Source organism: Callorhinus ursinus, unplaced genomic scaffold (assembly GCF_003265705.2).
Source record: "Callorhinus ursinus isolate GAN/ISIS: 27379988/994484 unplaced genomic scaffold, GSC_fseal_2.0 scaffold25, whole genome shotgun sequence".
NCBI lineage: Eukaryota > Metazoa > Chordata > Mammalia > Carnivora > Otariidae > Callorhinus > Callorhinus ursinus.
In genome coordinates, this window is record NW_027397087.1 from 28,876,706 (window position 1) to 28,888,989 (window position 12,284).

The 12,284-nt window shown below is 36.9% G+C and overlaps 1 protein-coding gene across 10 annotated transcripts in view; it reads right to left on the bottom strand.

Annotated features, from left to right (window-relative positions):
- HERC1 (HECT and RLD domain containing E3 ubiquitin protein ligase family member 1) overlaps window positions 1–12,284 on the bottom strand; it is a 189,597-nt gene that overhangs the window by 70,000 nt on the left and 107,313 nt on the right. For 9 of the 10 annotated variants that reach the window (XM_073877161.1, XM_073877160.1, XM_073877158.1 and 6 more), the window contains exons 26-33: window positions 11,444–11,712; window positions 8,713–8,928; window positions 7,906–8,026; window positions 7,431–7,668; window positions 7,082–7,275; window positions 4,038–4,193; window positions 2,195–2,301; window positions 1,555–1,665 (exon numbers count right to left, since the gene is read on the bottom strand). In XM_073877161.1, the coding sequence (XP_073733262.1) occupies window positions 1,555–1,665; window positions 2,195–2,301; window positions 4,038–4,193; window positions 7,082–7,275; window positions 7,431–7,668; window positions 7,906–8,026; window positions 8,713–8,928; window positions 11,444–11,712 (1,412 nt within the window). The remainder of the gene's footprint in view (window positions 1–1,554; window positions 1,666–2,194; window positions 2,302–4,037; window positions 4,194–7,081; window positions 7,276–7,430; window positions 7,669–7,905; window positions 8,027–8,712; window positions 8,929–11,443; window positions 11,713–12,284) is intronic. The other variant, XM_073877155.1, reaches the window with a different exon arrangement.

Consider the following 12,284-nt stretch of genomic DNA (forward strand, 5'->3'; position numbering starts at 1 on the left):
TCTCTAGATTAGATCAATGCTTTATAAACATTGTTTTACTAGGGGTATACAGGATGAAGGCAGAGAGATCAATCGGAAGATTACTACTGCAAGAGTTCAGGTATAAAACAGTGAGGACTTCAATTTATTAATTCACTCAATGAGTATTTATTAAGCATCTACTATGTGTAAGACATTATACCAGGTCCTATATATTCAGCAGTATGTTAGATAAATAAGGTCTCTGGTCTCACAGAATTTTTATATATATAAAATAATAAAATGTTGATATATATAAAATGTAAAAATACATTTTTATATATTTATTATATAAAATAAAAACAGTTTTAAATGTTTCTAATATATTTATATTATATATGTACTTAAATAATATATTTAAAACTATTTAGAACTTATACTTTAGAAGATAGAAACAGAAGATACATAAACAAAAAATATCAGGTATGTGCTATGTCGAAATTAAAGCAAATGATGTAACAGAGTATGTGACAACTAACTCTAGATTTAGGATCAGGAAAGGGAACTTTGAAGAAGTAATGAAGAAATGGGGATGATGGTTGAAAAAAGAAGGGGTTTTAGGACCAAGCCTTGGGATACTCCAACACTTAAACAGAAGAGGAAGAACTAATAAAAGAGAATGAGAAGAAGCCATTGTACTGAGATAGAAGGAAAACCAGAGAAAGTGTGGACCCATAAAAACCAAGAGAAAGATTAAGGTAGCTACATAAAGGGATTTAAGAACGATTTAGGAAGTAAAATCAATGAGGCCTAGTGACTACATGGATGGGGTGACATTAGGGAATCAGAATTCCCAAGAACACAGGTTTGGAATGCTATGTGAATGGTGGTGCCACCAATTAAAAAATGGACAGGGAAAAAAGTAAAAAAGTTTGATGGGGAGACACCTGGGCTGGTATTTAAGTTTGGAAGACATTGCATATAGGTGAAAATGGTTCCAGGTATATTCCAGACGGCTGGAAAAGGTAAGACTGGAACTCTGAGGGATAACAGTTTGGGATGGAGGGAGGAAGAACATGGCACCAAAGAAGAAATGCCTCTAGAGGGAACCAAGGATTGGCAGAGGAATGGAGATGTAGGAGAAGGCAGTATTTTGAAAACAACAGAAGCTAGAGTTTCCTGAGATCAGGTAAGATGTAGACAAAAAAGCGCATCCTACGTTTAGCAATTAGCACTTACTTTTGTCATTTAATTTTGGTGTTTTGATGGAAGAGCAACAATTAAATTGAAGAGAACATGAGAACTAAGGAGTGGCTTATAAATATGTGTAAAATTACTCTTCTGAGAAGCTTAGTGATGAAGGACAAGTGAGAAGACATGGGCAGGTTCTTGGGTAAAAAAAAAGGATTTTGGGGAGGGTAGGAATGAGAGATGTTTATAAGTTGAGAAAAAGGAACCAGTGGAGAAGAAGAAAGTGCAGAAAAAATATGGAATAACTGACAGAACAAAGTCCCTCAGAGGAGAAGGAGTCCAGAGACAGGAGACAGGATAGTCATTTGTGCTGTCTAAAAGTACCTTTTTGGAAGAATCACTTACCTGTGACTTTATTTCTTGTTCTTTTTCCTTTATCTGAATAGCATGTTTGGCCTGAGCAATGGGTGTCTCCCACATACAGTCTGACAGAAGGGAAAAGAGGCGTTCAACAACCTATTTATTGAAAGAAAAAGAATGATGAATTTTGGAAAAGATAATTTTAAGTAATTTTAGAAAAAATAAGTCATGTGACTGTAATATTAAGTCAAATGTGAAATTTGATCATAACAATGTACAAGCTACTTTGGGTGGTTGTAAGTTAAATATCTTTTTTTAGAAGGATCATTCACCCACTTTCTAGTGGGTTCCATGGCCCTCCATGTTTCCTCATTTTATGGACCTCTGATAAGGCCACGCAACCACACACATTTCTCTCTCTAGAGGCCCAAACCTAGTAAGAAATTCCACAGATTTTCCTTTCCTTCTGACCTTCTAAGTATTCACTATCCCCCTACTCCTCACACCCATAAGCTTAATTTCTTTCTCCTTGCTTGGAAATGAAATAATAAAGCAATCTCAGAGGCAGAAGTTTTGCCACCAAATTAATGACACATTTACCACTGGAGAGACTATAATTTAGATTTTGGGTGAATTATATTACACATGTGAAAAATATCTTCTAATAGCTTTAAAGAATAGAAACCTGAGCCATTTGATCATCTTCTACACCAGATTCACAAGCTGGTAGCACAGCCTCAAGGACGTGAAGTGCAAGGAGCCTCGTTCTTAGGTTACCAACTAGAGGAATACCTGGGGGCGGGAAAAGACATTTTCTTATTATCAGTGTGACTTACATTCAAAGTGTAAATGAGCTTCTTGAATAAAAATATCTGAGGCTCCATTAAGCATTTATGGTTGGAATGGACTACACTTTAACCTATTATCACAAGAATTCTGGACTCATCCCATACCCAATGTACATGAATACTCATATTTATATCTCAGTTTTTATGTATATATAAGATTTGTTAGAGAGAGGGAGAGAGGGCACGCATATGGGGGGAGGGGCAAAGAGAGAGGCGGAGACACAATCTTAAGCACACTCCTCACTGAGTGCAGAGCCCAACGGGTGGGGGGGCGGTTAATCTCACAACCCTGAGATCATGACCTGAGCCAAAACCAAGAATGGGATGCTTAACTGACTGCGCCACTCAAGCACCCCCCCTTTTTTTTAAGATTTATTGATTTATTTTAGAGAAAGAGAAAAAGAGAGACTAAAGAGAGAGAACGCCCATGTGCGCGGGGCGGGGGGGGGATTTTTATGTATATATAAAGGGAATAGCACTATAGTAACTACTGTGCCAAGTACTATGTTATGCATTTCATACACATTAACTCTGTTGATCTTCACAAATCCTACCCCTGTTTTACTGATGAGGAAACCGAGGCTGAGAGAAGTGAAGTAAGGTGACCATAGTTCAGCACAAGTAGAATTTTAAATAGATCTGTTAATCTCTAAAGCTCAGGCTTATCACAGTCTTTCATGGCTTCTCCTCCATCCATGCCCTGACTGCCTCCCAGAGATTGCTAGGATTAATGGAAAGTAAACAGTCTGTACTTTTCTAAAGTAAGCAAAGGTAGAGGCAGAATAATGATGCTCTTTTTTATACCTTCTACTACAACAAAACCAATTAAAAATAAATGAATATCTGATTTTTTCTTTTATGCTCTAAGACATTAATCAATATAAGCCTCACCTTATTAAATGAGAAAAAAAGCTGTTTTAAGTTATACTAGTTAAGAAAAACTAGCAAAGTATATTGAGAATGCATACATATAAAATAACATGGTACCACAGAAAATTAAATGATGTTTTAGCATATTTAAGAAAGACTGGGGATTGATGAAAAAGCTGGAAACGGAGAGTAGGGATGGCTGAATAACACTACGAATGTACTGAATGTCACTGAATTGTACGCTTAAATAGTTAAAACTGTAGATTTTATTTTATATTTTATATCACTGTAAATTTTATGTATATTTTACCACAATTGAAAAAAAAGACTAGGAAAGGACAGTAATCCATGCAAGCAGACCAGGCTTCTAGGCTAACTGGGAAGTGAGCTTATTACATACAACTTTCATAGATAGCACAGAATCAGAAGTTATAATCAAGACAACAGAAATCATATTATGATGAGAGAATGGACAAATGAGATCCGCACTTTGATAATCAAGAAGTGATGTCAAAATCTGTGCCAAATTATCATTTTAAACACTATGTTCTCTGCTTATTTTTGTTATGATAATCCAAATAGCGTCAAGTTCTTTAGATTAAATCCATAATCTAGTCTGGTGCTACTTTCTATTAATTCCTATCAATTTTTATTTCTGAAATTAGATTTTTCTTTTGATCAAGTAAGTATTTAGAAAATAAAAGTCTTGAAATCAAGGTCAAATATCCAATGTTGTTCAAGTCTGTCACTATCTGAATAAAATATGTGTGATGTATAAAAATACTCTAACACAAGGCAAAGGTCATATACCTGAAGAACACTTCTGAGATGCTATATTTAGAAGCACTTCTGTCCATTTTGGGGAAGCCATTTTTGATTGAATTGCTTTTGAAGATACAACTCTGCGAAGAAAAACTAAAAAATCCCCCAGATGCAGTTCGGCTGCATGTTGTTTCCTAAGAGCAGCTGAAGAGGGAAGAGACAAGTTCACATTACAACCAAAAATCAACAGGAAAATGTCTTATCAAGTAACTTGCATTTAGATGCAGGATGCCCAAACTTAATTCAAAATTTAAGTTGTCATTAGCTGCTAAATTTTTAAAATTTAAAGAACAGAATGAGGAAAGGTCAGAAAATAATGCCAAGCTTAAAACATTTTTTACATTTGTGTACAATAGTGAGGTTGCTAGAATAAAGTATGTGTATTTGGTTTCGTGCATTTTCTTTTTTACTGCTGTTCTGAAAAACAACAGTTCTCTATTCAAGTCTATAGTTTTACCAGATAGAATCTGACGGAAATTGTCTGTGAACCCTCTTAAAATTGTATGAAAATTGTGTATTTGATTAGTAAAAGAGTTCACAACTTGGATCACATTTTCAAAAAGTCCATGACCCCCCAGCCCAATCAAATTAAGAATCACATCTCTAAAAATCCCTTTGTGCTTTCAGATTCTACAAGGCAACAGACTTCTAGGCCTGAGTCTGATCTGCCTGAGCACTAACTCCTTTCATACAAACGTGCCCTAACCAATCTTCCCAGTTTTTCCACCAGCATCAGTACCAGACTCTCTCTTGTCCCCCCTCATAGTTTCCCTCCCGACCTGTGCATTTTGAGGCCAGAGAACTATCTGCTCTTCCTGTAATACACCATGTTCTATCATCATCCAACACCTTTCATACCCTCTCAGCCCAGCAAAATGCCAGTGAGGCAGTTGCCCAGAATGTCAATCTCTAAGAGGCACAAAAACATACAAAATCCTAACAATCTGAAGGCATGTATACACAGCACTCCTTTCAGGGAGATCCTGGCATGTCAAATTAAGGAATACACAGACTAGTTACTTTAGAGGGAGACCCCCACACCAAGGGCCACACTTAGATGGCCAGGAATCTACCTTCACAGACATCTCGTCATAACTGGAGGACTTCTGTTCTGCTGAAATGGGTGTGCATGTCTATGACAGAACTAGAACGCCGGCAACAATTAGAGACCACTGTACTCCTTTGCTACACTTCCTCTACATGGTACTCTAACTCTTCTTTGCTTAAATGCTAATAAGCAAATATTTTTATAATATCAGTTTGAAGAACATAAAATTATTAATCTACCCTGGGTACCGACATATCACTCCAACCATTCCTTCAAAATCCAGTTCAAAAGCTACCTCTTCTATGTGGCCTTCTCTCTGGACAGAGATCCTTGGGAAAATCTCTTTTCTCATGAGGTCTCCATTCTACCCCCCATCCTCACTCCCAGCAAGTATCTCTGCAACAAGACACTAAATTAATTAAATTAACTGAAGTCTGGAGACCTTAAATATAAAGTTGGTTGATACACCTTGGTGATTCAGTTTGTTTCAGTAACAATACTATGTTTGAAATGAAAGGTACACCTTACTTTCAGGTAAGTATTTTAGAGAGTTTGTGGGGTTATTAAAAGCTGGCCACTGCATGTGACCAGAATCAGTCTCACTCCCAGCCATCCCCATGAATAGAGAGAGTACAACAACATTCTCTCGAGGATGACCTATGTGGATTCAGTCTGCTGTTACACCTGCCGAGATTCACTCATGGAAGAACTGTTTCTTTCTTTTACTGGATATGGAAGGGCCCAGTTTTCCTGGGAACCTACAGGTTGAGAAGTAACTCTATTATGTCTTCCTTGCTGTCCATATGTGCAGTATTCAGCACAGAATAGTGAGAAACTATTACCTTAACCACCTGGTATTCCTCACTGGATCTCAGGAAAACAGGAGGTGGCATTAAAAGCTTGTGTTTATTTTACCCCCTGTGAGTCTGCCCATGCTCTTTGTCTAAGTACCATACTCTCCATATGAACAGGGAGAAGGAATCTGCCACAGGTTCAGCCTCTGAAACCAAAAACTGGTCCTTAATCAGACTCATACATCCTCTAGATTCTGACTTAAGAAATTTAGCTCTTTCTTCTGAGCTTCTTGTATTACACTGTAATTATTTGTTGGCATGTCTGCCTTTCTCATTACCCTAAAGATTCCTGAGGGCAGAGACAATGTTTTATCATTTTTGTACCCACAGGGTATTTCCTCTATCCACTCACCTATCTACACAATATTATTTAAATATTACTTTATCTAATTTTAACATTATTAAAGGATTTTAACGGAGAGAATTTTAAGGGCTCCCAGAGTTTATTATGGTAATAAGACATGGTAGTTCTGAAAAAACTTTTTAAATAAATGACCAATTTTAAACTTTTATTCCTTAATTATGTAGCAGACAAAGGTAGCACTTCTGCTGTTCAGGGTTTAAATTCTACCGAAATACAATGTTCACTATAGTTTTTTAAAGCTATAAGCAGATGGTCATATTATAGCAACGAAATATATGACAATTAAATATAGTAAGTTTTTTGGTGACCAGGAAACATAACAACCTAGCAAGAAGTTCAGCTATTCTAATTCTAACCTAGTTCCCAAATATGAAAACCCTTGGTCCTGCGGGAACACTTAAGCCAAGACTATGATTAAAGATGGGCTGTCAAGATCAAATGCTAAGACATAACCTGGGAGAATCAGTCACCTAGAACCTCTAGATTCTAGACCCAGGACAGCCAATGAGAAGCTGAATCTAGAAAGTAAGCAGTATGGTCACTGCATCAAGGTTAACTGACTCTAAGGAGAGGAGGTTCAGTCAGAAGCTCATCTAAATCATACATATTTGGAGAGAAAAGGAGTTTATAAATGAATAAATAAAAATTCTTTCAAAAAATTCCTTCACGCCTCACAACAGAAAGAAGTCTAGATTCTAATGATATTTACGCAATGAGGACTCAATAAATGCTTGTGAATAATGACAAAGAAAAGGGTTTATGCTACCTCTGAAGTCTTTCTTCTCAGTTTCTCCACTGGAGTCAACTTTTTTTTCTTCTTCTTCACCCTCTTCTCCTTCCCCTTCTCCAAAAGAGGCCATAAGTAGGACACCAGCTTGGGATAACAAATTCTTCAACTGACTACAGAGTAGGTCCAACAAGGACTGAACTACTTTGGGGCTCAGTTTATCAGCATAAGTCCTACATGAAGTAACAGGAAAAGAACAGTGGTAATAACACAGCTGGGCAATTGTTTGTGCTCAAACACATAAAGGAGATTAGAGGGAAATGGAAATTACTAAAATGTGAAAAGACTAGGTCCCATATAGTTCCTCCAAGACATCTATAATGCTCACCCTGTAGTGATGGCTAGAATCTGGAGCAATCTTGTACTAGCCACTTTTAAAGCTGTGCTAAGCTGGGAAACACCTGTCTTTGGCAACAACTGCAGAGGCTGTCCTAGCATGGTGTCTGTGCCACATAACTGCGACAATACATTTAGCAGACCAGTGGAAATTGCCAAAGAAACATCCACTGGTTGATAGTGAACACTCAGGGCAAAAACTGTAACCAAGAGGAGACGTTGCTGGGCTTCTAGGAAAGAAAGAAAAAAGAAAGACAATTGAGAATTTTCTTTGAAGTCAACAAAACATTTACTAAAATAAATAATATTCCAAAATATAAATAGTAATGTGGAACACTATTACATTTTCAAATATTTATTCTCCACCTGTAAACTGACCTACTAATGTTAAAACAAGATATAGAACACCTAAAGTATCTAGCATAAAATGTAACTTGCATCTTGTATTTGCAGGGGCAGTTACTCACCAATGTGATGCTTGTTTGCTTGAAGAGCTCTCTCTAGGGTAGCAGACAATTGCTGATATATCTTATGCACGGCCACCTGGATTTCAATCTGAATATTTCTTTTAGCCGCTCTGATCCCATCCTGAATTATATGTAAACATTTACTTTTTCTATTAGTAACAATAACACCTCCTACCCAAATAAAAGTAATAACATTTTATCCCACTCTATGATAAAGCCTTATGGTGATTTTTAATTATTCAGTATATTTCAATATATAAAAGTTTTATAAATTTATACTTAAATGCTTGACAATTCTTGATTCTATATAATTTTTCTCCTTTCCCACAAAGCAATTTTTCTTCTCTAAATATGGAAGACATAAAGACAACACCTAAAAAATTTTTTTTCAAGCCATCAGAGAAACTAGGTAAAGTGATCAAGTGCAAATGTAAATTCTTGAAATCCATCCTCGCAAACACCAATCCCTAACCCAAATTAGATCTATCTCTATCCAATTTGGCTAAGGGTTAAGAAAACTGAGCCAGCTAAGAATCTAAAAAAATAACAGTAAAAATGGCTCACCTGATCCCAACTATACTACTATTACTCAGGAAACTAAACCAATGAGATATCTTTAAGAGTCATTTAAAAGTCTTTATACTTTTAAACCTCAATCTTAAACACCAGAACATTTAGCATTATTAAAGTGATTTTGTAAAATATATATATATACACACACTCACACATACGTGTATATATATTTATTTATTTATAATCTAAATGTACTGCAAGGTGTCATCCTCACACAACAGATCCATCACCCACCTGATAGTGATGCAATCGGCCACTCTCTCCTTTGGCTCCTACATGTCCCACAGTGCCTAAACCAAAACACCCTGCTAGAAACTGCAGCCTCACAGATGTGAGCAGTGTGGATGACTGGAAGCCTGAGCTTGACCTGCTTCCTGCCAGAGAGATGCTACCTTTTTCCTCCATCCCAGACAAGAGAACGAGGATCTGGTGAAGTGCTTCTAAACGAAGCTTGAGAAAAGTAAAATAAATATATTTTAGAGTCCTTCACTGAACTGAGACACAAAGGAATTCCAACACAGATAATATATTACTTAGCACACAGAAAGCTCTGACATTTCTTAGACATCTATTCTATTAAACATTTATTTTATTATTACGACTTTTTAAAATCAAAGTATTTCTAAAAATTCTATAAGCATACTTCAGTATAAAAGAGGCTACACAGGACAAAGGGGAAAACAGATTTAAGTAAAAGAGACCTAATTTCAAGGCCAGACTCTTCCACCTACTGTGTGGCCTTGGGAAACTCATTTAACTTCCTGAATCTCAGTTTCTTCATGTGTCAAGAGGCCAATACTGTAGTACTTTAACTTACATAGCTATTGTGATGCTCATGAGAATAAATATGTGGTTTCAAAACTGAAAGGTACTATGATTATTGCTTCCTTCACTTATAATGAAGTTACATAGAATGAATACCGTTTAATTCAAGAATTAGAAAAAGTATTTCTGAAAGGTTTCTCTGTGATTCTCCTGAACATCGGGCTCTACCTTCCCTAGGAAGACAATACCCACCACTCTGGCCAATCAGCCTACCCTTTTTTTAAATAAACTTTTTATTTTGAAATAATTGTACATCTAATACTTGTACAGAACAGTGGAAAGATGGTACAGATGGTTCCTGTATGCCCTACCCCTACCTTTTGCTAATGTTATCATCTTAGGTAACTATGGTACATTTATCAAAACTACAAAATGAACACTGGTACAACACTATAACTAAGCCATAGATTTTATGTGGATTTCACCAGTTTTCCCATAATGTCCCTTTTCTGTTCCAAGATCCAATCCCAGACAGCCTGTTGCATTTAACTGTCATGTTTCCTTAGTCTCCTTTTTAAGTCTGTGACAGTTTCCATTTTTCTTTTGGAAGAACTGTTCATGTATTTTTTTTAAAAAAGATTTTATTTATTTATTTGACAGAGAGAGACACAGCAAGACAGGGATCACAAGCAGGGGGAGTGGGAGAGGGAGAAGCAGGCTTCCCACTGAGCAGGGAGCCCGATAGGGAGCTCGATCCCAGGACCCTGGGATCATGACCTAAGCCAAAGGCAGACGCTTAACGACTGAGCCACCCAGGCGTCCCAAGCTGTTCATGTATTATAGAATGTCCCTCAGTTTGGTTTGCCTGATGTTTTCTCATAATTGGACTAGAGTTATGCATTTGGGGGAAAATACCATAAAGTCCTCTTCTCATCACATTATTTTCAGAGATGTATGATAACACCATAACTTATTACTGATGATGTTAATCTTGATCACTTGGCTAAGGTGATGTCCACCAGGTTTCGGCAATGTAAAATTACTCATTTTTCCCCCCTTTTATACTCTGTAAGCCCCAAGCCACTAAGTCCAGCTTACTCGGAAAAAAGGGGGAATTAAGCTCTACCTCCTGGAAGGAAGAGTATTAAAGAATTTGGCGTACAGAGGCGCCTGGGTGGCTCAGTTTGGTTAAGCGTCTGCCTTCGGCTCGGTCCTGGGACAGAGCCCCACATCTGGCTCCCTGCTCCAGGGAGTCTGCTTTTCCCTCTCCCTCTGCCCCTCCCCTGTGCTTGTGTGCGTGCGCTCTCTCTCAAATAAATAAATAAAATCTTTAAAAAAAAAAAAAAACACTGTATATGTTAAAACCAGAATAATTAATAAATATTTTGAGGGAGATACTTTGAGGCTATGAAGACATTTTATATCTCCTTGAAGTTTTGCTCACTAATTTTAGCATTTATCATCATTACTGTGGTGTTCTAATCTAGCCCTTTTTATTTATTTATGTTTTTCAAAATAATTTAATGGCAAATATTTCTGTATAATAATAAAAGATGCTTAACTTTATATTAATATATTGTAGATACTCATCATTTCCTAGTACACGTTTAGATTATTTATCAAACATTGCTAAAATAAAGAAAAGCTCTAACAAACTACAAAAGTAACTTTATGTCTCCCAAACATTAGTATCAAGTAGAAAAGCAGCAAGCAATGATTAGCTATGTTCATACACTATTTTAAGAACCCAAGAGGTAACTCTGAATACAACGACTTGATCTTTTTTTCACATAATTTTGTTAATGACATTATCTGAAACATCATTTTAAAGTAAGGATTTTGGCATGTCTCTATGAAGGTTTCTGCAATCTAGCCCTTTTTAAATGGAGACAAATGGGTCAAAACTGGAGGCTCTAGGAAGCCGATCTGTATGCTCACCAGCCAGTCTCTGGTTTCTATGAGACAAGGAAAGACTTATGATTAAAGTATCTTGTTCCAAGAGATGGCAATTAAAAATGTACTTTTGTCCACTTCAAACAAAATATTGCACTGTTTTAGTTATGAGAGTGACATCAAAAAATGGAGGTGGAAGAAAGAGAGAGAGAAGGAGTAGAAGAAAAGGAAAAGTTTTTCCTACACTGTGCATTCGGTGATTTGGGTTTCCACAGTGTCTCACGAGGAGTAAATATCAAAGACTTACTTCTGCCCTTAACTGCTGCTGCTCCATCGCGATGATGGAGGCCTGGGGACTTGTAGACATATTTTCCTCCGGTTCCTTAAAACCTGGGGCATTCCCCACGTCTCCACTAACAAAGCTCACAACATTTTCAATTAAAGTGTGAACTCCCAAAGACTTGGTCAGATCAAAATCAGACTCGAAGGAGTAAGAGGAGTTGCATAACCAGTCTCTGCTATGTTTCAGGCGAGCCCAAGAGTCACTGAGGGATTCCAACTGACTGTGCAAAGGACCTACACACAAACAGAACAAACAGGTATCAATGACAACCAAGTAGAGCATACATTCTGAAACTAGACGAGGGCTGGGTGCTGCTACCATACCAACTGGTGAGAAATGGACACTCATGTTTGAATACATGCATGCATTAAGTGAATCTGAGCAAAATGCTTTGGTAAAAACAACAAACAAACATAAAGTAGAGCAATGTAAGAAAATAAAGGGAAAGCCCTGTTTGATGTATCAGTGTCTCTGTAAGCGCTTTAGCAACACGCTGCCACAAGAAAAAGAAAGGCAGAAGCTGCTCTTAAAATGCTTAGCTTAAAATGCTCTGCAGTATTAAACCAGACCACCGTTTATGAACAAAAAAGAACTTGACATTTGGGACACTGCTGGTAAGACCTAATAGTAATAGGACTTCATCTGATCTAACATTATTTTTGCAAAGAGTAAGTTAAGATCGAGCAAAGATCTACATATTTACAATGAAACATTACCAAAAAAAATGCATATAGAAGGGCAAGTAAACTTACACAAAAAGGAGACACAAACATCACCCTTTGGGTTTCATTAATATAAGGAACAC